Consider the following 27,919-nt stretch of genomic DNA (forward strand, 5'->3'; position numbering starts at 1 on the left):
ACGGTCCTCCACCCCGAGGCGAGGTCCTTAAGATCTTCCATAAGGCTGCGGAGTCCTTTTTTTGGGCTACAGCATGTAGCGTCTCCCAGGCTTCCTATGGAATAAAGAGCAGATAGACATTGTTGCAAAGTCATTCAGTGCCCTGGGCACCCCCCAACGTTTTGCTGACTAGTACTGGTGGTAACTGACTGTGACTGACACCGGGCTCTGCCTAATCAGGCCCAGGGCCAGTCCCATGCTGAAAGAGACACTTAGAATACAGTGAAATTACCTACATACACTAGGTTACACTAAGGGTTGTGGTACCCCTGTGATTGGCATGACCTAACCTCCAAGTCCCTAGTACATAATAGGGCAGGGGGATTGAAACTACCTCTAAGTCCCTAGTATATAATAGGGCATGGCAGTTTAGAGGCCAGGAGCCCTGTCTGCTCTGTGTTGCAGGACTGCTTTTAAAAAGTAAATTGTGCCCAAACTCAACTTTGGTGTTTGGGGCACTTAAAAATGGATAACCTACAATGTTTTTGCATATTAGGTACCACCAGGGTCTGCCCTAGGTGTCCCAGGGATGGGGGTCAGGTATTTATAAGGAGGACCCTTATAAAATTGAGCCTTATATGCCCTGTGGTAAGTGAAATGGCACATTTCACATTGTGATAAAGTGCTACACAAAATCGACTTTGGTGCTAGGAGCACTATGGACGGAGGATCTGCAATATCTTTACATATTCATAACACCTAAAGTCTCGAGGGGAGGGGGTCCTGTAGATATAGGCAGAGTACTTACAAAATATGTTTTTATAAGCCCTGGTGCTTAAAAAAGGGGAACATCCTTTACAACGCAACTTTTACCACGCAGAGCCTTTACGACGCAACTATTACATCGCATGCCATTACAACGCATTGCGCTGGGGGGCGCTCTAGGATAGGGAATAGATTTAATTTACTATCCAACACCTTCCCTACTATCCACGGGGACTGGAGTTGGAATAGTAAATTAAACTATTCACTATCCAGCACCCCTCAACACTATGCGTTGTAAACGCATGCGTTGTAAAACTTGCGATGTATAGGCATGCGTGGTAAAAGCATGCGTTGTAATGTCATACATCCCTTAAAAAATGGTCCAAGTCATTTTCCCCTTGCAAATCCCCTAACACATAGGTTAACATGGCAAGAAGTTATTAACTAATAACCCCTGCTGGGAGAATGATACAATAGCATCCACAGACTTCCCAGAATGGTATTGATAAATCCACCAATATTATATTGTTGAATTTCTCCTAAGATGTACAGGCAAGAAGGTATAAGACTTTCTTGTCTATAAGACCAGAGTCAGCCTTCCAGAGGTCTGTCCTGATTGGTCAATTGGTTAAGTGGATTAGCCAGGCTCCTTTGAAGAGATGATAAAGATTCATGGGGGTTAACCAGCTCTGCTGGGAGAGAGGAGAACAGTGTTCTGTTACACAGGAATGCCAGAGCAGGGGGAGGAGTCTTAAACAATGGACTTCAATGCAAGGGGACGACACCAGTGTCATTTATAGCTCTACTTTTTTTTAGCCCAGCCAGATGCTAGGCTTAAGGAAGGAAAGAGCAGCAGCAAGGGGGAGAGACTATGGAGATTAGCCATCCTAGGTGTGTGTTCAACCAGCTGTTCTCTCCCTGCTGGAAAATCAGCCATGATTAATTTGGAAGAACTGGTGCACTATGGGATAAAATAGTGCCACACTCTGAAGGATGTGGTCATATCTTGGGGCATTACCCTGCCCCCCATTGGACTGGACTGCCCTCCTGCTTGACCAATTGAACTTAGAATAAATATCTAAGAGGGGCAGAGCATCTTAGATCCGCTGCTTGAAACCTAAGAGAGCAAGAGGGGCCATGCTGAGGAGTTTGATCTGCAATCACTAAGGCCTTGCACCTTCTGCACCATCTAGAACTACAGCCATGTGGACTACCTAGCTGTAAAAGGAATAAATAGTGAACTCCCTGCAAGCTACAGGTTAATGGAGCTCACTTGGAACATCACCACCAAGATTCCTCAACCTGGAGCACTACCAGTGGATTTGTAAGGGTTTTGTCCAAGTGGATTGTGTGAACTGAAGTTTCTCAACTTTCTGGGGCCATCCTGGAGCTTCCAGACTATTGGAGTAAGTTTGAGACACTTTGGGACCCTTTGAGGAACTTCAAGAAGAAGTTCCAGAAGTTTGGTGCAACTTTGGGAAAGAGCTCCATAGGAGGGAATGAGCAGCAGCAAGGGGGAGACCTGGGCAGCCAAGCCGTCTGCCTTCAACCGCGACTCGGCTTGCCGTCCAGGTTTGTTCAACTAAAAAGCTCTGTAGGTCAAACTTCCAGAGTTTGACCGGGAGTAGGAGAAATCCAAGGCCGGCGAACCCTCACCAAATACGTCCTAGTGAAGAGCATCGAAGGGCCCCGCGGGAAAAAGGTCTGTAAAGGTTTTAAAGTCCAAAAGTAGAAAACGTGACCTGGAGCAACCGCGAGAGCCAAGCCACCTGCCTTTAACCGCGAGCCGGCTTGGATCCTTGGTTCGTCCCTCCGGAATGCTACAGAGGTTGGACTTCCATAAGTGTGACCGGGAGCTCATCGCAAGGCAATCTGGCGAACCCTCACCGAATCCAGACTGCCTGAGAGCTTCGAGAGACCCCGGGAAGAAAAGCTCCAGAAAAGTTTCTAAGTCAGAAGGTAAAAACTTTGACTGAGACCGACCGCAAGGGGTAGTCCTGCAGGGTTCCATCGCGGTCGGCCACAAACTTTGACTTTGACCCAGTCTATCGCAACCAGATGTCCCCATAAGGTGCACTATGTTTCTATGTGCTATATAATGCTAAATATTTTAAAATTTATATCTCTGGGTCCCTGCATTGAATTATTGTCGTTTTGGTGCCATTTTAAAGATAAAAGTATTTCCTATTTTTATAAGTTGGTGTTGGATTTGTATTGTGCATTGTGTCTTAATTATGTACTGTACTGGTGTTGTTAAATGCTTTACATACCTGTCTTTGAAGTTGAGCCGGCCGGACTTCTCGCAGCCAAGCTACTGAGGGTTGAGCATTGGAATCATTTTCTAAGACCTATTCTGAGCCCCATGATGTGTTAGTGGCCCTATTGCCAGCGGCAGATATATGTTTGCCCCTACCAATAATCCACTTTCCAACAGACATTTTGACCTGCCATGAGACAAATACTCTTTGATTCTCACGAGCTTGCCTCCTGTCCGAAATCTCAGGATACCAGACTTTACCCCCCATCTGTTTGCTGGAACAGGAACGTGCTGTTCTAGTGCTACAGAAGGAATCTGCAATACCGACGTTGGCGAGCGATGCAGTAATCTGCACCGAAGTCGTGAGCTCTGTTCCGAATTGCAACTCAGACCCGCCGCCGGCCACCAAGCCACATGCTCCGACTTGCGATGCCGGCCCGACGCCTGCTGCTGTGCCGCATCGAATCCGAAGCCGACATCATCGCAGAGCTGATCGTCGACGTTGGTGGTCAAGAATCCATCAACATTGTGAAATCGTACGGAACCGTGGTTTGGCGCCATTGTGACATCACCTCCTCTCCGGTCAAGAACCTACGCCTACCCTGCTTGAGCAAACATCCCGGTCCCGACGCATCATCTCCCCCGAAGCAAGGAACCAACGCCACAATGCGTCAAGGTCGCCACATCTCCTCGACGCCGTGCGCTGTCTTTGTTTTCACTTTTCCAAGGTACTATTCTTTGTGGGTCTATTTTCACTCCGGGCCCGACGCCGCGCACCTTGCGGTCGGCGCCATACTTTGGGATTTCTTTGACCTTGACGTTGTGATAACTCCCGTTGGGGTTATCTATTGCTAAAGCCTGCTTTTAAGTGAATAACCTATTTTTGAACCATTTCTACCATCTTGAAGAATTATTATGGAGTACAGTATTGTGGATTTTTGTCGTTTATGGTCTTGTGATAAGTCTATATAAATAATACTTATTTTTATAAAACCTGTGTGGTGTCCGTCTGTAATGTTTTCACTATATTACTGTATGTGTTCACAAATGCTTAACACACTACCTCTGAGATAAGCCAGTCTGCTCATGCCAAGCTACCAAGGGGGTGAGCACGGGTTGGTCAAAGGTGTATACCATTGCCAACTAGAGACCCCCAGTTCTAACAGGTGTGGTGCAGCGACCAGGACGGCTGATTTTGGAACCTGGGCCTACGGTTCGATCCCCTGCACTGGCGGCAGATCAGCTCAGCATCATGTGACTTTGGGCTAACTTAATCTCCCCAACGGCCCAAAGCACCTTTAGACCCTTAGGGTTGATTAATTTGCACATTACAAGTACCAGGTTACTTAAGTTAGGCCCTAGCCCGACCATAGGGCAGGGTGTATTTAAATTAAAGATTGGATATGTACTTTTGAGTTTTATATGTCCTGGTACTGAAAAACTCACAAATTCATTTTTCACTACTGTGAGACCTATCTCTCGGATAATATAACACTGGGCTGCCTTATTATATTGAATAAGTGCTAACATTTTATTTGGAGCAGGTAAGAAATTCATGTTTGTTGTCGGAGAAATTGTCATTTAAAATCCTCCTTAATGGTAAGGTCATATTTTAAGTAATAATTTTGAAAATGCCACTTTTAGAAAGTTGGAAAAAGAACAATTGATGGACAGAATGCTGAGCAATGTCAAACATTAACCCCCAGTACAGAGATCTGGACCTAAATCCATTGTTCTTTGCTCACAATACTCCCGTTTGGACCCCGCCATATGCAAATCAGTCTTCACCCTACTCCTCCTGGGAACAGTCTAGCCTGAACTGCCAGGCCAGGTCCTCCCTTGACCAGAAACAAGCATCCTGTAGCCATTTCGGGGTATCACTCTTCCTTTAACTTTTTGGACCTGCAGAAGGGGCTGCTGTGGCCTTCTGTTTACTTCAAAGGACTTATTTGCTGCGCCTGGGAGGACTGCTCTGCTGCCTGAAGCCTGTCTTGAACCATCAGAGGCCTGCCCTGCTGCCTGATCCCTGTTCCACTTCTAGAACCCAGGATTATAAGAGTGACACCAAGAACTAGCTGGATGGCCTCCTGATCAGGAGCCTCAGGGACAGAAAAGGCCCCAACCATCTTGAACCTGCACCTGGACCCAGCCTGATTAAGTACTGACTTTGCAAGTGGTGCTTCTCCAGTCCGGGACCCTTGGAAGTGGTGCTAACAGTGCCCAGATAGCTAAAACCCAAAGAGGAGGCCAGGAACTACAGGCTCATTGATCTGCTCAAGGTGCATTGCAGGTCTGCTTGACTTTGTGGCAGCTCCCGCTACTTTCTTCTCCGTAGTAGCAAATCCTGTTCAGAGGCTCCTACGAGAAGGGGTATTCAGCCTTGTGGAGCATTCATCAGCCACAACCTGCAGCTTTGTTCTGCTGGAGTTTTTCGACTTCCAAAAAAGAGACTACATCCAAACGTAGAAATCTTCACCAAGACTTTGTCCAGTGGCTCCCTGATGACACCACCTGCAGCCTTGCCCCGCTAAACTTTACCTTCTTAGACAATTATCCACAAAATTTCTTCTAAGTCTGAAGCTAAGTGCAGATCAGGCCCAATCCACTTCTTGTATTCTCGGTTGGAAATAACTTTTGACTTTGCCCAGTCAACGCAACTGGATGTCTGCATTAGGCACTTTGATCTTTTAGGGGCTAATTTTCACCAAAAACATTTAAAATTCATAACCCGGTTCTACTAATTGGACTTTTGTTATTTCAGAGCCAAATAATTTGGTTAAATGTACTCTATATTTCTAAGATGGTGTTGGATTTTTCTTGTGTTGTGTTTTTACTTTATTACTTTTTGTGTGCTGCATAAATACTTTATACATTGCCTCTAAGTTACGCCTGACTGTTTTGTGCCAAGTTACCAGAGAGCACAGGTGTCAGGGGACTGACTACAACGAACTGACAACAGTCCCGTACTTCCCCTATAAGCCACTGGCTGATGTACTATCCCTTTGTATACACGCATGGAACTGGCCCTTTAAGGAACATCTCGACTATCAGGAGGAGGAGCCCCGTGAGGAGTGGCCTGTGACGTTGCCACTAACGAACCTATCATGACCAACCCCGGAAGAGAAAAAGACCCCGGAAGCAGTGACAGGCGCGAAAGCCGACGCGAGGGCAGCTGGAGAGACGCAGGAGCCAGGAGAGCAGCTGACGAACGCTCATTCCAAAAAGGAGAAGAGGAGAGACTGTGGAGACTCCGACACCAGCAAGAGGGAGACGCCAGGAGGCCAACAGGACCACGCACCGCCCAGCCACTCTCCAGGAGGGGGGTGGCTACACTAGGTACGTGCCAGGTTCCACGGGCTCACGGGGCACGGGCTGGGGACGGACATGCTTTAACGGGGAGGTCACTTTGTTACACATGGTGGAGGTATTCAGATGACAATTCCCCTGCACTCCCTTCCCTACAACTGGAGCGTTGTCTTCACCAACATTGATATTGGTCTTCTTTTGTTTATGTTTTTTTGTGCGAGCCCATCAAAAGGAAAGACACGGCTCAGGAGAGCAACAGGAAACCGAGAGACCCTACGGGAACGAAGAAACTCTGAGCAACTGACATTATCTTTGTTTAAATAAAAGAACTGAATCGAAGCTCTACCTTCTTGTTCTGTAGTTATTCCCCTGTTTGGGCACTGTTACAACCCGCTGCATGACAACAGGTTAATTGGTGACTTAAGTGGTTCAGATTTTTGCTGTTGCCTGACCAGGGTTTTCACCTCCACTCACACCAAAAACCCAATTTCTCACAATAGGGATCCTATACTGGGTTCCACTATTGTAGATTATAAAATATATGACCTCTTCGTTGATACAGCTTTCAAAATGCTACCTCTAAAAAAGGTTAGTTCCAAGTGACATAGGCCTTCACACCTTGATATGTGCCCTCTTTAAAACTGCCATGGTTGGCTGCAAGAAATTGCAAAGAGTATGGAGTTGAGACTACTCTTTTTCCAAATTGGACCTAAAATGGCCTTGAAGGACTACAGACATATTATTGTCTTAGCGAAAGCTGTTTATTACACTATCGAAGCAGCTGAAAATGCCGCAAACAACATTTTCATAATAGTTTGGTCCTTAGCATCCCAGAAGAACAAGTTACTTACCTTCGGTAATGCTTTTTCTGGTAGATATAGTATCTGCCAGTGGATTCCTCACCTTGTGAATATCCCCCTGCGTCAGCAACGTTCGGAAAATTCTTTTGTAGCACGCCGGTGTGGACGACGTCATAGGTGCACGGCATCGCACGCGACTCCGACTGACGTCACCAACCCCTTATTAGGCCTACGTCAGCGTGATGACATCAGTTCCGCCCTTTTTTCCGTGCCTTCGAGGCACCCGGACGGACCAATGACAGTAGATATACACATATACAATGTACATAGTACATATAATTCAAAAATACACACACACAGTGCGTAGCCAAGGTATGAAAAACTCAATATATATATAAATATACATAAAATACATAAATACAGGTAAAGTAGAGTGGACAATCAGGGAGGCAGGTGGGGATATGAGGAATCCACAGGCAGATACTGTATCTACCAGAAAAAGCGTTACCGAAGGTAAGTAACTAGTTCTTCTGATAGATACATCTGCCAGTGGATTCCTCACCTTGTGAATAGAGTCCCACAGCAGTCCCCACTCCCAGAGGAGGGTGTCCACTCTCCTATACCAGAAAATCATGCAGGACAGAGCGCGCAAAATAGCCATCCCTCCTCACCTTGCTATCCAAGAAGTAATGCTTTGCAAAAGTGTGGAGGGAGGCCCATGTCACTGCTCTACAAATGTCCTCCACAGGAACACCCCTAGACAAAGCAGATGTTGATGACTTTGCTCTAGTAGAATGAGCCCTTATACCCTCTGGGGGTTCCTTACCAGCCAAGGCGTAGCAGATCTTGATGCAAAGTATGATCCATCTTGAGAGTGTGCGCTTGTGCACAGCCCGTCCTTTCTTGCAGCCAGCAAATCCCACTCGATAGTCTTTCGTTCTATCAAGGTAAAAGCTCACCACCCTATTGGGGTCCAGACGGTGAAGACGCTCCTCCTCCTTGGAAGGGTGAGGGGGAGGATAGAAGGTAGGAAGGGTAATGGACTTTCCTAAATGGAATGAAGTAACCACCTTAGGCAGAAAAGCAGCCCTGGTCCTAAGAACCATTGGGTCAGCATGAATTGTCAAGAATGGGGGCTTTGAACTAAGAGCTTGAAGCTCACTTACCCTCCTTGCCGAGGTAATCGCAACTAGGAAAACCGTCTTAAAAGACAACAACCTCAAGGGACAATTATGCAGAGGTTCGAAAGGAGAACCCATTAGAGAAGTAAGTACCAGTTTCAAGTCCCATTGAGGCACAATAAAGGGAGTAGGCAGAAACTTACTTGTAAGTCCCTTCAGAAATCTCAAAACAATAGGAGATTTAAACAAGGACAGCTGATCCGGCAGGCAGAGAAAAGCCGACAACGCCGAAAGATAGCCCTCTACTGTTGCCACAGCAAAACCTTGCTGTGCTAAAGAAAGCACAAAAAGAAGTATATCTGACAAACAAGCCCTCAAAGGATCAATGGACTTCTCTCTGCACCAGACAACAAATTTGGACCATCTATAAGAATAAATGGATTTAGTGGAGTCATGCCTAGCTGATAAAATGACATCCACCACATCATGCGGGAGGGAAAAGGAATTCAGGTTGCCTCGTTCAATCTCCAGGCATGAAGGTGTAAGGTCCGGAGGTGGGGGTGTAGAACCTGCCCCTCCATCTGAGAGAGGAGATCTGCCCTGAAAGGGAGACGGAGCGGCGGGCACAAGGAGAGGTGGAGAAGATCTGTGTACCACACCCTTCTTGGCCAATCCGGGGCAACCAATATAACTTGGGCCCGGTCTTGGCGAATCTTCCTCAGAACCCGAGGAATCAAGGGTATGGGAGGAAACGCGTAAAGGAGTTGCAATTCCCAACTCAACTGAAACGTATCCCCCAATGCTCCCTGCATCGGAAACTGGAGGCTGCAGAACGACGGACAGTGAGCATTCTCTTGAGTGGCGAACAGGTCCACCTGAGGAGTCCCCCACGTCCGAAAGACGTGACTAACTACCTCCAGATGGAGCCTCCACTCGTGGTCGGCTGAGAACTGCCGACTGAGACTGTCTGCACGTACGTTCAGAACTCCGGCCAGATGATATGCCATCAGACAAATCTGATGGTCCTGAACCCAGGTTGCAAGACACACTGTTGAAACTGCCCCTGGCTGGTCCTGATGAAGATGGTCCACATTGCCGTTTTTCCACCGAAACGCGTCAGCCATTCCTAGCTAGATCTTACCTTTTGGTTACTGGTGTACAAACAACAGGATGTCTTTTTGGTTGTAGTGGAGTTATGCATGAGTAGGGTGTGTGAATGAGTATATGTGTTTGTGTTTCTCGACCTGGTGTATTACAATTGTCTTGCTTTTTAAGAGATTTATAAAAAACCTTTTTTTCATGTAATTGAACTTTAAATTAATTTTTGCACATGTATCAAAAAGAAAATGATATGAAATACAGTAAATACCTATCAGTTTTTGAAAATGAGGAAAAAATGATGTAATGAATGATAAAAAGATCTGATAAATAAAAATGAAGAAAATAAACAAAAATAAGATGAATATGTGATTTATGTATGCCCTTTAAATTAGAGGTGGTTCCCAGTGGTAAAATAGTTAGGTCAAGAGGGAGTACTTTTTTTGTTTCTGGTCCTGAACTGTGCTTCTGCCTCTCATGTTTCTTCTTCGAGGAACCCGAAGCATGCCTCGAAGCCGACTTCGAAGCCGACTCCGACCTCGACCTCGACCGTCTTGATCTTGACCTCGAAGGCCTCTTGGCATCCTTACCCTTAATTTTCGCAAGAAAGAGTTTCGCCTCCCGTTCTCCAAGAGCCTTTGGATTCATCTTCGAACAGGAACAACAACCCTTGACGTCGTGATCCGAGCCGAGACACCACAGTCACCATGTGGATCAGTAATGGACATAATCCTGGCACACGAGTCGCATGGCTTAAATCCCGTCTTCTTCGATTACATCTTCGACGGATGACAGCACTCCAACAGATACAGAATAAAAGTTCACAATAGTAACAAAGTTACTATCCACACAATAGAAGATCCCAAGAAACCATTAGCGTCGACGACGCGGAAAAAAGGGAACTGATGTCCTCACGCAGACTTAGGCCTAATAAGGGGTCAGTGACGTCAGTCGGAGTCGCGCGCGATGCCGTGCTCCTATGACGCCGTCCACGCCGGCGTGTTACAAAATAATTTTCGAACGTTGCTGACACAGGGGGATATTCACAAGGTGAGGAATCCACTGGCATATGTATCTATCAGAATTTAATGCCAGAAACTGTTCCTGGGAAGCTTGGATAAAGGCATAGTTGCCAGTTACTTTGCTCTTTTTAAAGGGTGATTTTTCTATATTCCACTTTGGCAGGGATATGGGCACATCACATTGGGTTAGATAAACACATGTAACACATGATGGTTTTTTGGTTTGACTGCACAATCTTTTCTCCCCATTTATTTTTGGGTTGACAGTAGCCAATGATGAGAAGTGAGGAATCAGGCGAGTACCAGTCTGTCAGAATCCTTCCCTTGGTGTTGCTTCCGTGAGGCACTGTCAACCTTCCCTCCCCCTTTTTTTCACAGTTGGATGAGAGAGGGCACAGGGATATAGGCGGTAGAGCACATAGACACACATATATAGGTGAACATCATCACTGTAGATTGTAACAATGTGCAATACATTTTTACAGACAGAAGTCGTATGTATACCCTCTGTCTGATTAACAATAAAATATAAACAAAAAATCTTTTTATAGAATACACAAGGGGTAGGCCATCATTGTTGACTGCACTTTGAGTGGGGGGCGGCCTGCTTCCTATCCCCCTTAGGCTCCTATTAGTTGGGATTACAGAATAAAAGTTCACAATAGTAACAAAGTTACTATCCACACAATAGAAGATCCCAAGAACCCGTTAGCGTCGACGACGCGGAAAAAAGGGAACTGATGTCCTCACGCAGACGTAGGCCTAATAAGGGGTCAGTGACGTCAGTCGGAGTCGCGCGCAATGCCCTGCTCCTATGATGCCGTCCACGCCGGCGTGTTACAAAATAATTTTCGAACGTTGCTGACACAGGGGGATATTCACAAGGTGAGGAATCCACTGGCATATGTATCTATCAGAATGTAATGCCAGAAACTGGTCCTGGGAAGCTTGATTCCGGTCCAGGGAAGACATGGCTTGGCAGTTCGGGCTGGACTGTTCCCATGAGGCACAGGGTCAGACTGATTTGCATATGGCCATGTCTGAACTGGGGTGGCAGAGTGGGCTAAAGAACGGTGATGGATTAAACCCAGATCAGTTGACTGGGGGTGATTGCTTGTATTGTCAACGCTCCGTCCATCATTTCCTTTGGTTTTTCTTTGTTCGCCATATGTTGGCAGGGTATGCTCAGACGTGAGTCCCTTGCTCACTTTGCCACTGGATTTAAGCAAGCCGGGCTGAAGAAGGCTGAAATGCCAGAAACCGGTCCTGGGAAGCTTGATTCCGGTCCAGGGAAGACATGGCTTGGCAGTTCGGGCTGGACTGTTCCCATGAGGCACAGGGTCAGACTGATTTGCATATGGCCATGTCTGAACTGGGGTGGCGGAGTGAGCTAAAGAACGGTGATGGATTAAACCCAGATCAGTTGACTGGGGGTGAGTGTTTGTATTGTCATCGCTCCGTCCATCACCACCTTTGGTTTTTCTTTGTTCGCTCTAAATTGGCAGGGTATGCTCAGACGTGAGTACCTTGCTCACTTTGCCACTGGATTTAAGCAAGTCGGACTGAAGAAGTCTGTAATGCCAGAAACCGGTCCTGGGAAGATTGATTCCGGTCCAGGGAAGACATGGCTTGGCAGTTCGGGCTGGACTGTTCCCATGAGGCACAGGGTCAGACTGATTTGCATATGGCCATGTCTGAACTGGGGTGGCGGAGTGAGCTAAAGAACGGTGATGGATTAAACCCAGATCAGTTGACTGGGGTTAGTGTCAATCACCACCTTTGGATTTACTTTAGAAACAGTGTCACATTACGTCCTTCTGTCCTGACTGTCAGAGGCAGGTAACTGTGGGCCGGCTTGCCAGTGGTGTACATTTTATCTAAAGGACTGGTGTCAGGATGTGTATCTCCAGGCTTTTATGTCAGACTTTTAAAACCTGCATCCGGGAGACCCACAGGGATCTGTGCTACGTCCCACATTGTTCGACATTTACATCACATAATAAAAAGAGAATGGACACTTGTAACTACGTTACAATAGATTGATTGGTTCACCCTCATAAACGCTATGTATACTTTGCGGTTTATATCGTTTTTCCGCCCCACATACGCGTTAAGGCATTATCATTGGGTGTCCCAAATTTGTGCTGTTTGCCAGCCTCAAGCCTGAGGCAACCTCTGGTGTAGCGTAGTAGTGTCCAGAGATATGTATATATATATATACCCCCGAGAGAAAAAAGGGATTAATTTTACATTTATATAAAACAAGCCTTCACTTGGTTAAACTTTATTTGCCAAGGGTGAAGTGTTGTTGTTAAAAACAAAGGGTATAATCGCAGATCGAGTTACTGGATCTCTTTATATCGCTTTAGACAAGGTCAACATGTTACTGCCCCATCTCGCCCAGCCGGGTGTAAGGGGCATTAGTCAGGACAAACAAACAGGATTTAAAATGTCGCGCACAATTTGTGCGGTATGGTGGTATTTGTTACCACTCTGTTTCTAAGTAGGTCTGATGCACCTTGGGTAGATTATTTCCGCTTCTCAACAGGAGCGCAGGACTCTCTGGTCCTAAGCCGCACTTCGGAACTTCTCTGTGTCTGGTGCTGGCTCTGCCCCTGGTCCAGAGCCAGCACCATACGCGGAGAAGTTCAGCGTCTGGTATTTGTTACCACTCTGTTTCTAAGTAGGTCTGATGCACCTTGGGTAGATTATTACCGCGTCTCAACAGGAGCGCAGAAACAAGATGGTGCCTCAGAACCTCCCATGCACGAAGGTTCAAGTTCAAGTTCGAAATTTGTATAGCGCACTACTCACCCAGAGGGTCTCATGGTGCTTGAGGGAGGCGGGTACTTTACTTATCGAATATCCAGGTTTTTAGTTGCTTTCTGAAGGAGAGGTGGTTCTGAGTGAGGCGGAGGTGGGTGGGGAGAGAGTTCCAGATTTTGGCCGCTAAATATGAGAAGGATCTTCCTCCCATGGTGGATCTATGGATGCGTGAGATTGTGGCGAGGGCTTGATTGGACGATCGTAGTTGGCGGGGAGGGGGGTGTAGAAGGACAGGCGTGTGTTGAGGCATTCGGGTCCTAAGTTGTAGAGGCCTTTGTGGGCGTGGGTGAGGAGACGGAACGTTATTCTCTTGTTGACGGGGAGCCAGTGGAGGTCTTTCAGGTGACCGGAAATGTGAGCTTGGCGGGGGATGTCTAGTATGAGTCTGGCTTAGGCGTTTGGATGCGTTGGAGTTTTTTCTGTAGTTTGGCTGTGGTTCCGGCGTAAAGGGAGTTTCCATAGTCCAATCTGCTGGTGACCAGTGCGTGGGTGACCGTCTTTCTAGTATCGGTGGGGATCCAGCGGAAGATTTTTTTGAGCAAGCGTAGGATGTTGAAGCAGGATGACGTGTTGCCGTTGACTTGTCTGGTCATCGAGAATGAGGAGTCCAGGATGAAACCCAGGTTCCGTGCGTGGTTCGTGGGTGTGGGTGCTGTTCCCAAGGCTGGAGGCCACCATGAGTTGTCCCAGGAGGAGGGGGATGAACCTAAGATGAGGACTTCCGTTTTGTCTGAATTCAGTTTTAGACGGCTGTTCTTCATCCACTCAGCTACTTCTTTCATTCCTTCGTGTAAGTTGGTTTTGGCGGTGTTTGGGTCTTTGGTGAGGGAGAGGATCAGTTGGGTGTCGTCTGCTTAGGAGATGATGTTGAGGTTATGTTGGCGAGCGATGGCTGCGAGGGGACTCATGTATACGTTGAAGAGGGTGGGGCTGAGAGATGATCCTTGTGGTACGCCGCCGATGACTGGGGTGGCCTCTGATCTAAAAGGGGGGAGGCGGACTCTCTGGGTTCTTCCGGTGAGGAACGAGGTGATCCAGTCCAAGGCTTTTCCTTGTATTCCGATATTGCTGAGGCGTTGTATAAGGGTGCTATGACATACTGTGTCGAAGGCTGCAGATAGGTCAAGTAGTATGAGGGCAGCTGTTTCTCCGTTGTCTAGTAGAGTTCGAATGTCGTCTGTTGCTGCGATGAGGGCGGTCTCGGTGCTGTGTTTGGCTCGGAAGCCGGATTGTGAAGGGTCGAGGGATTTGTTGGATTCGATGAAGGCGGCGAGCTGAGTGTTGACTGCTTTCTCAATGACTTTGGCAGGGGATGGGAGGAGCGAGATGGGGCGGTAGTTCTTCAGTTCAGAGGGGTCTGCTGTGGGTTTCTTCAGAAGGGCGCTGAGTTCAGCATGTTTCCAGCTTTCCGGGAAGGTAGCGGAGTCGAGGGAGCAGTTGATGATGTCTCTGAGATGGGGTGCGATGGTGGAGTCTGCTTTGTTGAAGACGTGATGGGGGCATGGGTCGGTTGGAGAACCTGAGTGGATGGAGTTCATCAAGCGGATGGTGTCTTCAGTGGTGATTGGGTTCCAGGCGTAAAGGTTGTTGGAAGGGCGTTTTATTTCGGAGGAGGGGGGTGTGGACTGGTTTTCAAAGCTGTTGTGTATGTCAGCGATTTTGTTGTGGAAGAATGAGGCTAGAGAATCGCAGAGGTCTTGGTGGAGCCCGAGGCACTGACGGAGAGGTAAGAGGGTCCAGAGAGACATAGCGGCACTGGCTCTTTTACTAATGTGCGTGTTTGGACGCAGGTTGCTTCTTGAGAGTGCCTTTTGGCAACTTTTAAAATCTGTTGAGATTTTTTTAAAGCTGTTAAGGCTGCCGAGTAACAGCAGCATGTTTTGTCTCAGTATTGCCTAAGTTTCAGTCGTGTATGTGTCATTTTTTCGGATCGACCAAGGATTCTCCGCTAATCCTCCATGTGAGATATGTTAAAATACGCGACTAGCCACATTTGATATGTGACATAAGCGCTTGTACGTAAGTGAAAGCAACAATTACTCTGGTGTGCAGAGTGCATAATAGAGAAGCAATTTGAATAAACACTCTGGGTCATCATAAGGTGCCTATTGGGGGTACCTAGTGTGTTATAGCTAACAGTAGTAGTAAGGATGACTCTGGAGCTATTATGAGGCTATTTATGTGCTTTTCAAGATGTATTCTTCCGAAGTCGAGATCAGTAGATGTCTTTTTCATATACAAGGTTTTGCAATTTACTTCTAACATTGTATAGATTGATCCCCCTTTAAAATGTTCTTTACCTGATTTACAGGGCGGGGTCTCACACACCTGAGTGTTAACCGGGTAAGGTGAGGCTTACACCTTATATAGGACAGGTGAGTGGACCTGTTCTGATTTTCCTTTCTTTCTTCTATGTATTTAAACGTTGAGATTAGTATAATAAGATGAAAGAGTGTACTCTTCATCATTGCCATATATCCTCGTGTTACATGTGTGTTAAAGGAAATTTCCCTTTTGTCTTTTTATCTTCTAGATGTGACAATTACCCTGCCTACATGAAGGTAATATGAAAATCACAATTTTTTGCACGTATTCACATATGCTGTAGCTTCTTGGTAGATAAGGTCCTGAAGAAAACCTGGGCTATATGCCCTATAGGGCTGAAACTAGTTGACCATTTTTTTCACGAGCAGCGACATATTTGGTCAATGTCGTATCTGCAGTTATTTTATTAGGGATGTGAGAGTTGTTAGAATAAAAGGTTATTCTCCCACATATCCTTTTTAAATCACCACGTCACTTGCACTGCACTTAATAGCTTTCCATCACACAATTCAGTGGATATCCTGTAAATATACCAGAAGATTTAATAATACATCTGATTACCTGTTTTTTTTCTTCTGTGTTACTAAATGTTAAGGTCATAGAGACTGATGTGATACTCATACCACATCATCCCTTATGATGCTGAAAGGGGCAGTTGATGGAAATCTATATGATTCGCAAAGGTTTCAGAGGGATGATTGTTGGTTTGATCCTTCTCTTTCGTTCTATTTTTTTGCCTCAACGTGGTTCGTGTGACTTCCAGATTTTTTTGATATTGAATATAGTGGAATTGGGGATTAAATCTGTAGAAGTCGGTAAACTGTGTGGATGTGTAGTTAAAAATCTCTGACAATTTGCCTGTCCCTGGCACAGTTAGGGTAATTTCTGGCAACATGCTGGCCTTGCCTTAGCACACTGGTGGTAAACCCTTGCAACATGCTGGCCCAATTGTGGCAATTCCTGGTTAAATACTGGCCCTGGCACAATAGTGAGAATCCTAGGCAACATGATATGCTTGGCACGGTACGGGTAATTTCTGGTAAAATGCGGGACCTGGCACAATGGTAAAACAGTGGTAATCCCCAGCAACATGCTGGCCCTGGTACAACATTGGTACAAAATGCTGGTCCTGGCACAACGGTGGCTTGCCCTGGTGCTATAGGTAATTCCTTAAAACAAGCAGGTCCTGGCACAATGGTGGTAATTACTGGCAAAAACCTCACCTTACTACTGGTGGTAATTTCTGGCAACATGCTGCTGTTGGCAGAATGGTGGGTATTCCTGGTAAAATGCTGGTCTCAGCACAGTATTGGCAATCCTTGGCATCATTCTTGCCCTAGTATTATGGAGGTAATCTCTGAAAACATGCTGGCCCTGGCACAAGGGTGTTAATCACTGGCAAAATGCTAATTCACATATGATGGAGGTACTGCCTGTCAAGATGCTGTCTCTGGACCAAAGGCAGTAATTCCTAGAAACATAGTGGCACTGGCCCAATCCTGGTATTCCCTATGGAAAGCCATGTTGTGATGGTGCCAATTTGACTTTGCATTCAATTTGAATTTCAATTCTGACTATATTAATTTCAGATACAATCAGTGAAGACACAACCCAGTAAGGGGGAGCATGTGAAGTGTATATTACGATACATGCTCAGCTAACCTTTTCAAAACTCAAAACAGCTGCATTGCCATTGCCCAAGTTTCGAAGAGAGAGTTGGGCAAGGCGAAACCTACCACACTTGTAAAAGCTTGTTTATTATTGAGCCTATTGACTAGTCCTGAGGCCACCACCTACATTGGCTCTCGTCGATCCTACCATTCAACCCATCACCTTTATTAACTTAAATTTCCCCACAATACTATCCCACTTAGTGAAAGAGTGATAGGACTACAATGAGGAACTCAAGATTCCCTCTGCAAATCAGGCGGCCATTTTAAACTGGTCTCAGTGCTCATAGGAAAGGTTACTCCCGAGCAGTCAAAAAATTAAATAAATAAATAAGTCGGCAGTGCTCCCCCCATACCCATCTATCCCTCTCTCTTGTGTCAGTAACAGGATGGAACGATCAGGTCAACTCTCTAAAAAAGCTGCCAATCATTTTAAACACTCGCTGCTAAAAACATACCCTGAGACCCCAATATCAGACACCTTCCACTCTTTAAACAAGGGCCCTTTGACCAACAACAATATTTGTTACACAAAGAGAAGAGCCAAATGAAGGAAAGCAGTTTACGCCTTGTTCTCAGTCTCCTTGTCCAAAAAAACAGCACACAGTCTCAAGATCTCTATCATCCCCTCCCCGTTTTTCAGGGCTTCAGCCACGTACTCCATTTATCACACTGGCATCATTCTCTTGCAATCCTCTGACCAAAATGTAATCTTACTCGACAACATCTTCCCTCTCATCAAAGACAAAGTCCTTAGTTCCTCTCCTCCCGCCACAGACACTACTAACTCCATAACGCTCAACATGTCCACCCCGACATCCCCCCGGACATTCACCTACAAACCCATCCTTCAACACTCCAACCCCGACGCCAGGAGAGATAATAGCTCCTGAGAACCACCTCCACAATGCATACATCACCTCCATACAGCCCCCCATGCACATAACCCCCCATGTCCACGCCAACATCCCCCCTGGGCATTCACCTTTGAACTTTACGTGCATACGCCAACCCTGACGCCAAGAGTTAGCCGATCCTCTGACACCACACCATTGACATTACCTCCGCCTCACCCCACCTCACCCTCGAATCCGCATCCTAAACCGCCCCACGCCCCCACTCGCTTAGACATCACAATGACTAAACCGCCCACACTGGACCCCAGGTTCGATGAAATCCTACTGTCACTACAATATATTAAAGATGACCTCCAAAAGTTATGGGACCTGTAAAGGCTGCAACCCATGATCAGACGACACACGGGTGATAAGAGCAGGGTGCCCCACAGCAACAGCCCCACACCCCAGTACGAGTTGCCACGTCTTTCCCCTCATCAGCCCCCCCTCCCCCCAAGATGGAGAACAGTTCCTAACTGCAATTCCACAACCCGTCCAATCCGCAGGAAGAATAACTTATCCGCCAAGGATATACACTCCCTCCTCCTTTCCTAGGATCCACCCCATCAGCCCAACCCATCCACAGTTGTCTCTAATCGAAACCATACATCTCAGTACACATAGACTCCTTAATCACAACACCAGAGGTATAATCATGTAGAATCTTATGCAAGTTCCATTAACACTGACATCTCCAACGACCTCAAGCAGTGTCTCAAATGCATTCTACTAAACTGCAGATCAGCCTGAGCACATGCTGTTGACATTGCTGACCTTATTCTCACTCACGAACCTGACCTCCTAATCCTTACTGAAACATGGCTAAATGAATTGTCCAGCCCGATCCTTGACATACTGTTCCCCCCTAATTACGACATCACTAGACTAGACAGACCCATTAGAGCAGGTGGCGGTATTGCTTGCATCTACCGGAACAACCTCACAGTGAATCGCTCACCCTCACTAGATCTCTCCTCATGTGAATATCTTCGCTTAGATATCACTAGTAATAACATACCAATTTGTTCACTGCATACTTTTTATCACCCACCAGGCGATAACCTCACCTTCATTGAGCAATTCATGGATATTCTGACCACACATTCGGATCATCGTAAAATCCAAATATTCCTTGGAGATTTCAATCTCCATTGTAACGACCCTAAGGACCCAGCAGCTAATAGTTTCAAAACATTCCTGTCCGACCTTGACCGTACCCAAATCTGCAATAGCCCCACACATGTCAAAGGGTCAAATCTCGACTTGGTGATCGCCAACCCAGAAGCCATTCAGCTTAACGCAATCCTCCTGTGTGATTGGTCTGATCACCACTCCATCACCTTCTCCAATAATGTACCAGTTAAACTATGCTCAGCACAACCAACAAGACCCAAAGTATGGAAGAGAAACCTAAAAAGCCCCCTCACAGACTTATCCTCATCCGCAAATGTCAGTCTCCTGCTTCCCCCGGAAGACATTACGGAGTTGCAAGCTTTAACACAGTACTACTTTAACTCCATGACTACAATCCTAGATACTACCGCGCCTCTACAACTGAAGAGGCTCTCTACAGAAGACTCTAAACCTTGGTATGATGGTAGACTCAACCAGGAGATACGAGCCTTAAGATCAGTTGGACAGAGATGGAGGTCATCACATCCATTGACCACCTTAAACTGCTCAGATCCTCCAGAAACTCGTACTATCGAAAGATCAGGCACTCAAAAGCACACTTTTTCAATAATCAGCCAAAGCAAGCCAAAAACCGACCCAAGAAGCTCTTTGAACTAGTTAAAAATCAATCTCATGGCGTAGCTCACCCTCCCCAAGATGGTCAATGCTCCCCTCCCAGCTACTAAGAATTTTCTTCCTTCTTCACGAGAAAGTTGGAACTCCTGAAAACAGATCTACTTAAGGCCTCATTAACTCAGATCGACTTGCAGAAGATCACCCCAATAACCCCAAGCACCTGCACAACCAAGCTCGCCCTCAAAAACAAAGCCTCTAGGGCCTCCTTTACAACTTACAGCGAAGAAACAATCCTAAAAGCGCTAACGTCCTTGAACCCCTCCAACCACTTCTCTGACCCCCTCCCTGCTAACTACCTCAAAGATCTCATACCAATGCTAGTGCCACTTTGGACAAAGATCCTCAATGCCTCCTTAGTCCAAGGAGTTATTCCGGATATTCTCAAATCGGGACAAGTTTCCCCCATCCTGAAAAAAACTACGGCAGACCCCACAGACCTAAATAACTACAGACCGATTTCCAACATCCCACTCTGGCGAAACTCCTTGAAAAATCTTCTCTCAACATCTTCAACTTCCACCTGCTCAATAAATTTAAATCTGGCTTCCGTGCGGGGCATAGTACGAAGTCGGCCATGACCCACATAGTAGATGACGCTTTAAAATTACTAGATCAGAACGTAGCCTGCCTACTTATCCCACTTGACTTATCGTCATCTTTCGACACCGTTCTAAACTGGTTTACCTCTTTCCTCCGTAATAGATCCCAAAGGTTCATGGTCAACCAATCCCTGTCCAGGACCGTCCCAGTCACATTAGGAGTGCCGTAGGGCTCCTCCCTTTCACCTACACTGTTCAACTTAATCATGGAACCTCTTAAGGAAATCCTCAATTCATCTAATTAACACTTTCACATGTACGCTGACGACACACAACTTTATTTAAAGATAAACTCACCGGGCGACATCAAGGCTCTCAACTCAACTCTACAAAAAACTCAGTCTTGGTTGACTGATAACCACCTCAAAGTTAATTCCCTCAAAACCTAATTCCTACTAATCACCCCCCCCCCTAACCAAATAGACATCAATCAAGAATGGCTTAAACAACTTTCAGCGCTTAACTGCCAACCTCTTTTAATCGACTCAGCAAAATCACTGGGAGTAACTCTAGACAGCAGCCTAAACATGCAAAAACATATCAGTGCTGCAGCAAAAGGAGCAAACTTTCAGATGCACACCCTGAGAAAACTAAAACCTTTCCTACCAGCAAATGACTTCAAACTGGCAGTCCAAGCATTAGTACTTCCCAGACTAGAATATAGTAGTGCAACATGTAGTGGACTCCCTAGATCGTCTACTGCTCTGCTTAGAGCATCACTTAACTCAGCGGCCAGACTCATCACAGGTTCCCAAAGACATTACCACATCTCCCCCGACTTCAAAACGCTCAACTGGCTACCCTTCGAAGCAAGAATCCAACTAAAAATGGCCTGCATGACACACAAAGCTCTACACCACAACACCCCAAGTTAACTGGTCCAGAAAATTGAGCTCTGGGAACAGGTCCTCTAGGAGCGGCAACAACCTTCTTCTGAAGCCTCAAAGATTTGCTAAGAAGAAAACATATAATCGCGCTTTCTGTGGAATTGCTACAAGCATTTGGAATGCGCTACCCCAGAAACCAGGAGCAAACCATCATCTGCATCCTTCAAAAAAGAAGTAAAATCCCTACTCAGGACGAAATTCACGTGAACATTATCTCGGATTCCTGGAACAATCCAGTTGTAACATATGTCTTTATCTCAAATTACTATGTTTGTCTAACTACTCCACTTGTGAAGCACTCTGACACCCGTAAGGGTCTTGTTCGCGCTATAGAAAACCTTTAAAATAAATAAATAAAATTAAAATACATGGACTTACTCAGGGACACACCATCATATATATCCCCCATGGTCTGCCCCTTCACACCATCATATGTATCCCCCATGGTCCATCACCAGGCCTTTTTGGCCCACACTGTTCTACCAGCCCGTCAGGCCAAAACCCAGGCATATTGAATATAGCGACGGCCACTTCGTTGGCAAGGCACCTACACTCTGAAACTTGCTACAGTGATGTCATGTTTCAGATCATGCCAAACACATATCCTTGACAAAAGTCTTGAAAACCTCACCTGTCCAAAACTTTAGTTAGTCCCTGCGTTCTGGCAGCTGGGAATGTCCCAAATCTATAGACAGTTCAAGTTTGGTAACACACAATAACATTTTTTAAAAACACATCCATAGGAAAAAAACAACAAAGGAGTTTATTAATGAGGGCTTTTTTAATGTAGTAACATAACTCCAATAGCACTCTTCTTCTAACTATCTAATACGACTATTTCACTTCTGACAAAATTAGATGTATAAAGTTCCACATAAAAATTCTATGTATTAATATTTAATCAATTACATTTTTTATTTCTATGTCCAAAGAGAAAGCCAAGCATCCCGCACTGGCCATAGGGTGGACAGAACCATTTCAGAGAACAAAAGAAAGGTTCAAAATGTGGAGGCAGCTAGTGAAACAGCCTAAAGTTGGGTCCCGGGAACTGGGAGAGAGGGAATAGTAAACAATTAAACCAAGCTTTTGAAAAACGCTTTGTCACAAACATATCAATACCAATGAGATAATTTAATGTCACCTACCATACATAGAAAATCCATGGAAGGGGATCACACCTAAATCAAAAGAAGAGTTGTTTTCAAAGTTATCAGCATTGTATTGTTATTAAAAATAAATAAAACATGCGTAAATGTTTTTATGCACAGTTAGGTTGTTTAACTATTGATTTTTATTTGTGCCATATTAATATATTTTACAGTCATTCTGATTACAGCACAGCCTATGCATGCTTTTGGAATACATTTCTCTCTGTCGCAGATTCCTATTAGAACTGGCATAGGCATTCATTTAAATAAGGAAATTAATGTTTACAAATAAAAGGTGTAGGTGTATATTTCTCCATGAAGACATGTAATACAAAAGTGCATTTCCAATGGTAATTTATTTTTTTCTAGCAGGAACATGATTTTCACAAAGAGAAACCCAGTTTTTGATAGGCCTTGCTTTTTAAGGATGTTCTCTTCCCCATCCTAAACAAGCATTTGCAATGCAATACGTCTCACATTTACGAGAGTTTGAGCTATTGGCATTGTAAATGGCAATGCCTTTTATTTATGCGTTGTTTTTAAAACAGATAAATAAAAGGCATGTCATTTACAATGCCAATAGCTTAAACTCTCACAAATGCAAGATCTATTGCATGCCAAATGCCAGCGCCCATGCAATAAAATAAAAAATAAAGCGTTAGGAGAGAGCGTATCCTGCCTGCTTGGAGGCTGTAACTAAAGCCTACAGAGTAAGGGTGTCGCCATGGGAGGTTACAAAATGAGACAAGGCGGTAATAAGGAGGGACTACTAAGCCTTCTGACCAATGAACAGTCACCGTTTACAGTGGACAATGACACAAGCCAATGTAAAATATGGGGGGAGAGTGGGCAGAGCTTTGAGTCCCTACCTGAATACACTATGCCTTGCAGAGCAGTGCTTGCACTGCCCAGGCTTGACCTAAAAAGGTGAAATTACTACTACCCTTGACTAAAGTGAATCTACCACCAGTTCTCGGTGTAGGACGCTTCAAACTAAAACTTTTAGAAAATCTACAAACTAGCACCTTATAAAGCCTGCATATTAGTTTCTAATACTAAATATGCTCACATGGAAATGTCACTGCTACCCCAGTGTTTCTTTCAATAAATCTCATATACAACGGCAGAGAGTGACACAGGATTTTACTCAAAAGAAGGCTGCCATATCCGTCTTTCACTTTCACATCACTGATTATGAGCAAGTCAGAAACATTTTAGAGATGGTAAAATATCAAACTAAGAACTAGTAAGACATTTCCATTTTAAGGTTTACTGACATAGAAAGACTACCAGAGGTTTAGAGAAGCCCCCCAAACTCTGTGACGGCATAAAAAGGTTTATAAACAACCCCAACTGTCCAATTAAAAATCTGCATGTTTTACATGGGAAATGTGTACTACATACAATTTACCTAGCTCCACAAAGATTACATTGACTTAAATGTACGCATGACTACGTCCCTAGCTTGCCTGTGGAGTTTTATGTTAATGTTAATGTTACTGTAATTTGTAAAGCGCACATATACCCGGAGGTGTCTTGGCGCTGTGGACAGAAGTGAACTTGCTATCACGTCTAGTTCTGGAACAGCCAGGTTTTCAATCCTTTTCTGAAGGAGGCGAGTGAGCTTGCACTTATGAGCTCACTCGGAAGAGAGTTTCAAAGTTTAGAGGTGCCAAAGCAAAAACTTCGGCCACCCCAAAGTGAAGTTCGAATTTTTGGCACCCCCAAGCGTTTGGCTCCTGAGGAGCGAAGATGTCTGGTTGGTTCATGCCAGATGAGGATGTTATGCAAGAAGATAGGACCTGTGTGGTTTAGCGCTAAGTGTATCTAAAATCTACTGTATTGGCTATTGTGGAAAATTGTAAAGCACTGTTTAGTAAATGCATTGAGATATAAAGGTGAAATGTCCAACGAGTTAATCTAATAAGCATTGGAACCTTCAATTCAATTTTTCCGTTTTTCTTACAAATAAAGAGATAAAGATACATCATTTCCAACTTAACTACTACGGTGTGGTGTCATTTTTGGTGGGTCTGCGCTGGGGTGTTGTAGTGTGTGTGGTGCAAGCACAACATAATTGCCTTCAAGATTTAGCCTTTGTACCCGGAGCCATGCTACCCTGTTCCAACAGTGAAAACCTCTGAGGCAAAGATAACAGTGCTGGAGTACCAGCAGGTAGGAATAGAGAAGTGGCCAGATGTGGGCACATTGTTAAGATTAACTTGCGAGTGTCATAGTTATGTAATGAGTTAAAGGTGAGGTACACAGAGTTGAATGACTAAAATTATTAAGAATAAATTGTCTTGGTATGTAAATGTGTTAATACATAAAGCAGCGGCAAATCATCTGAAGAAATCACTGGAGATAATACTGCTGCCAATTCTGACTTCAGAGCAATACAGAGTTGATTGACTGTGGTAAGGAATCGATTGAGGTGAAGATTAAAGTAAATGCAGAAGGAAGCATTACTGGGGGAGAAAAGTGTATGGCAGATTGTAGAGAAGTAGAAGTGGGGGTAGGTTTAGGTGGATTAGTAGAGTAGATGGGACAAAAACAGTAAGTAGAAATACTATAAGACAAAGGGAGATGCAAATGAAGATGAGTTAGGCAGAGGGTAAGATAGAAAGAGCAGAATATGAGATTAATTGAAGAACAAATGGAGCAGGTATGAGCAAGAGTAGCGGTAGCAGTAGGCATGACGAAGTGCAAGTACAAGTAAAAGTTGGGGTTACTTAGGTGTATAAAGGAGTAAGAGCAGAAATAAATAGGAGGAAATATAGGAGTCATGGCATCAGTATTTACGAACAGAAGGAAGTAGAAGTAAGCAAGGAAGAGTAGAGGCAATAGGTGTAGGAGTAGGGAGAACTAGGGGACATATTGGAAGAAAAGTATGAGTCATGGTATCAGTATTTTGAATTAGGAGAAGTAAAAAGAAGTAAGCATAGAAGAGTAAAAACGAGTTGGAGTTAGCGTAGAAGAGTAAATGTAAGTAGAAGTAACAGCAGGAGTGAATAGGAATAACAGTAGGTGGAAAGTAATTGTAATTGCAAATGTATTCATATAGTGCTTACTACCTCTGGCAAGTTGCGAAAAAATCACTTTGGGACGAGGACAATGCTAATTCAGAGCCCAAGATCAGAGTTCAATTGTTTGTAGTTTAATAATATGTGGGTTTTTTTCTTTATGGATTAGTTATGTTACATTTGTGCTCTCGAGTTCTTGTGTGTTTAGCAGTGTTTTGAGTAGGAAGAGGATGATAATAATGGATTAGAAAAGGGGGAGTAGTGAGTTGTAACTGGAATTAGTGGGGTTTTACTTTTTTTCCGGTCCCCAAGCTCCTTGGAAAGAGCAGTAAAGTGGCTGGAAAAAATGTGTCAACTCCAGGGCAGGAGAGGAGGTTGAGGACAAGTACTACAAACAACTAACCCACTATCTGGACAAGTTGATAGCCCGGAAGAGAACAGAGGTTTAAGGATTTTCAGCAGAAATCATCCCTTTGGGAACCAATGCAGGTGAGTAAACGTGCTCACCATGCCACTGGAGTCAAGCTAGCCTGGTTGATGAGGGGTGATACCCTGACACTGGTCCAAAGATGCTTATTTCCGGTCCAGGGAAGACCTGGCCTGGCAGTTCGGGCTGGACTGCTCCCATGAGGAGCACGGTCAAGACTAATTTGTATAGGACTGGGTCTAAACTAGGGAGGCGCAATGTGTCAAGAACGATGGATTTTTGCCCAGGTTTCTGTACTGGGGGTGAATGTTTCACGTCGTTTCAGTATTCCGTCAATCAGTCATTCTTTAGGCTAAACTTAGAGGCAATGTGTCAAGTATTTGTGCAGCACACAAACAGTAATATTATTCATTGATATTGCTGTGGGCATGACTTTATTATCAATAGCCCCCTTTTCTCAAAACACATCCTAATGCCCAAACGCAAGATCAGCATCCGCTGAGATTTCCCAGGTTACAAGTGCTGTTTTCAGTCATTATACCAGCAGAGAGGCAGTAAAGCTAACTCTTGCTAGTGTTTTTGCCCCAGATTTTCCAGTTTCGGGTGAGTTTTGAAAAGCCATAGTAAAATTCCTCAATTTAATACATCGAATGATCATCCCACTTCAGAATTTGCTTTGACTCTCGGCTAGAGAGTATGCAAAAGCACACACAATGCTGACAAAAAGTCAAACCTCTTAAATTATTGGCAACAAATAGTGAGGAAAAAAGGCTCCAGCACTTATCCATTGCCACTGACATCACTGCTTTATAACCCAGGATTCCCTGGCCTAACGCACCCGGGATTTAGTAGAAGGGATGAAAAAAGATCACCCCTACTGAGTGATTTCTTCGAAGTTGGAGTCTTTCTCTCTAAGGAAGCAACCAAAGACAACCTAGGCCTGGGTCAGGGAGATGACTGTTGGTTATCTTAGATGATTCACTGGGTTAAAAGACGAGGTGCGCAAGCTAAGGTAAATAGAAATAAATCACATATAGAAGCCCTATTTCACCACTCAACAACCTAAAGGCATTGTATGGTTCTCCAGCTACATCTTAGAGTTTAAACCACGATCTACATATAAGCATACTCTAAGCTGAGAAAGATGGTCTACAATCTGATCCGGAAGAGAGTATCTCAACCATCCAGAAGCACGCGACATAAGGTAAATGCGTATAAACTCTTGACCAGATGGTACCTTTCCTCTACGCAGCTAAAGGCAATGTTTGGAAGTTCTAACACACAATAGGGATGCAGGGTAAGCAGTATATGTGTATAAATGATGGTCTTATGTCCATATCCAAAAATTCTGGTGTGAAATTCTATCTGACATTAGGTCCATTAACAGATATCACAATACCGCTCCAACCACTAATGCTGCTACTGGGGGGAATGTTGAAAATAACATAACGCCCAAGTGGAAAAATTAATCTCACATGAGTAGAAGTAGAAACGGAGTAAATGTAAGAGTAAAGAATTCGAATAAGTGTATATGTAGAAGTATGAATTCAAAAGAAAGCATAGGTGTATGGATATTAATAATGATAGAGGTGGGGTAAGGTTAGGAGTAAGCAGAGGGGTGGGAGGAGAAGTGGGGACAGGGCTAATAGTCAGTGTAGAAGTATGTAGAAGTATGAGTATGGAAAAGGGCAAAATGGGCAGCTGTAGGGTGGTGAGCATGCTAAAGGGGTGCATCTCTATTGCAGTGAACACACACTTTATCATCCCTGCATTACAACAGAAGCATTGTTCAGGTTGACTAATACACCTAACAGCCAACAGTATGGTAATAAAGTGAATATGATCCTGTAAACTGATTCACTATGTGAGTGACACTCATCAAGAAATGGCTGTTGAGGACTGGGGCACACAACTAATGGCAACTGATGACTGGCCTGAATGGCCTCTCTGTGTATTATTCT

The 27,919-nt window shown here is 44.8% G+C and overlaps 1 protein-coding gene across 2 annotated transcripts in view; it reads right to left on the reverse strand.

Annotated features, from left to right (window-relative positions):
* TBC1D19 (TBC1 domain family member 19) overlaps positions 1 to 27,919 on the reverse strand; it is a 989,099-nt gene that overhangs the window by 175,079 nt on the left and 786,101 nt on the right. For both annotated transcript variants that reach the window (XM_086964506.1, XM_086964505.1), the window contains one exon: positions 22,506 to 22,538. In XM_086964506.1, coding sequence (XP_086820632.1) covers positions 22,506 to 22,538 — 33 coding nt within the window. The remainder of the gene's footprint in view (positions 1 to 22,505; positions 22,539 to 27,919) is intronic.

This window comes from Lissotriton vulgaris, chromosome 3_2 (assembly GCF_964263255.1).
Source record: "Lissotriton vulgaris chromosome 3_2, aLisVul1.2, whole genome shotgun sequence".
In the NCBI taxonomy this organism is placed as follows: domain Eukaryota; kingdom Metazoa; phylum Chordata; class Amphibia; order Caudata; family Salamandridae; genus Lissotriton; species Lissotriton vulgaris.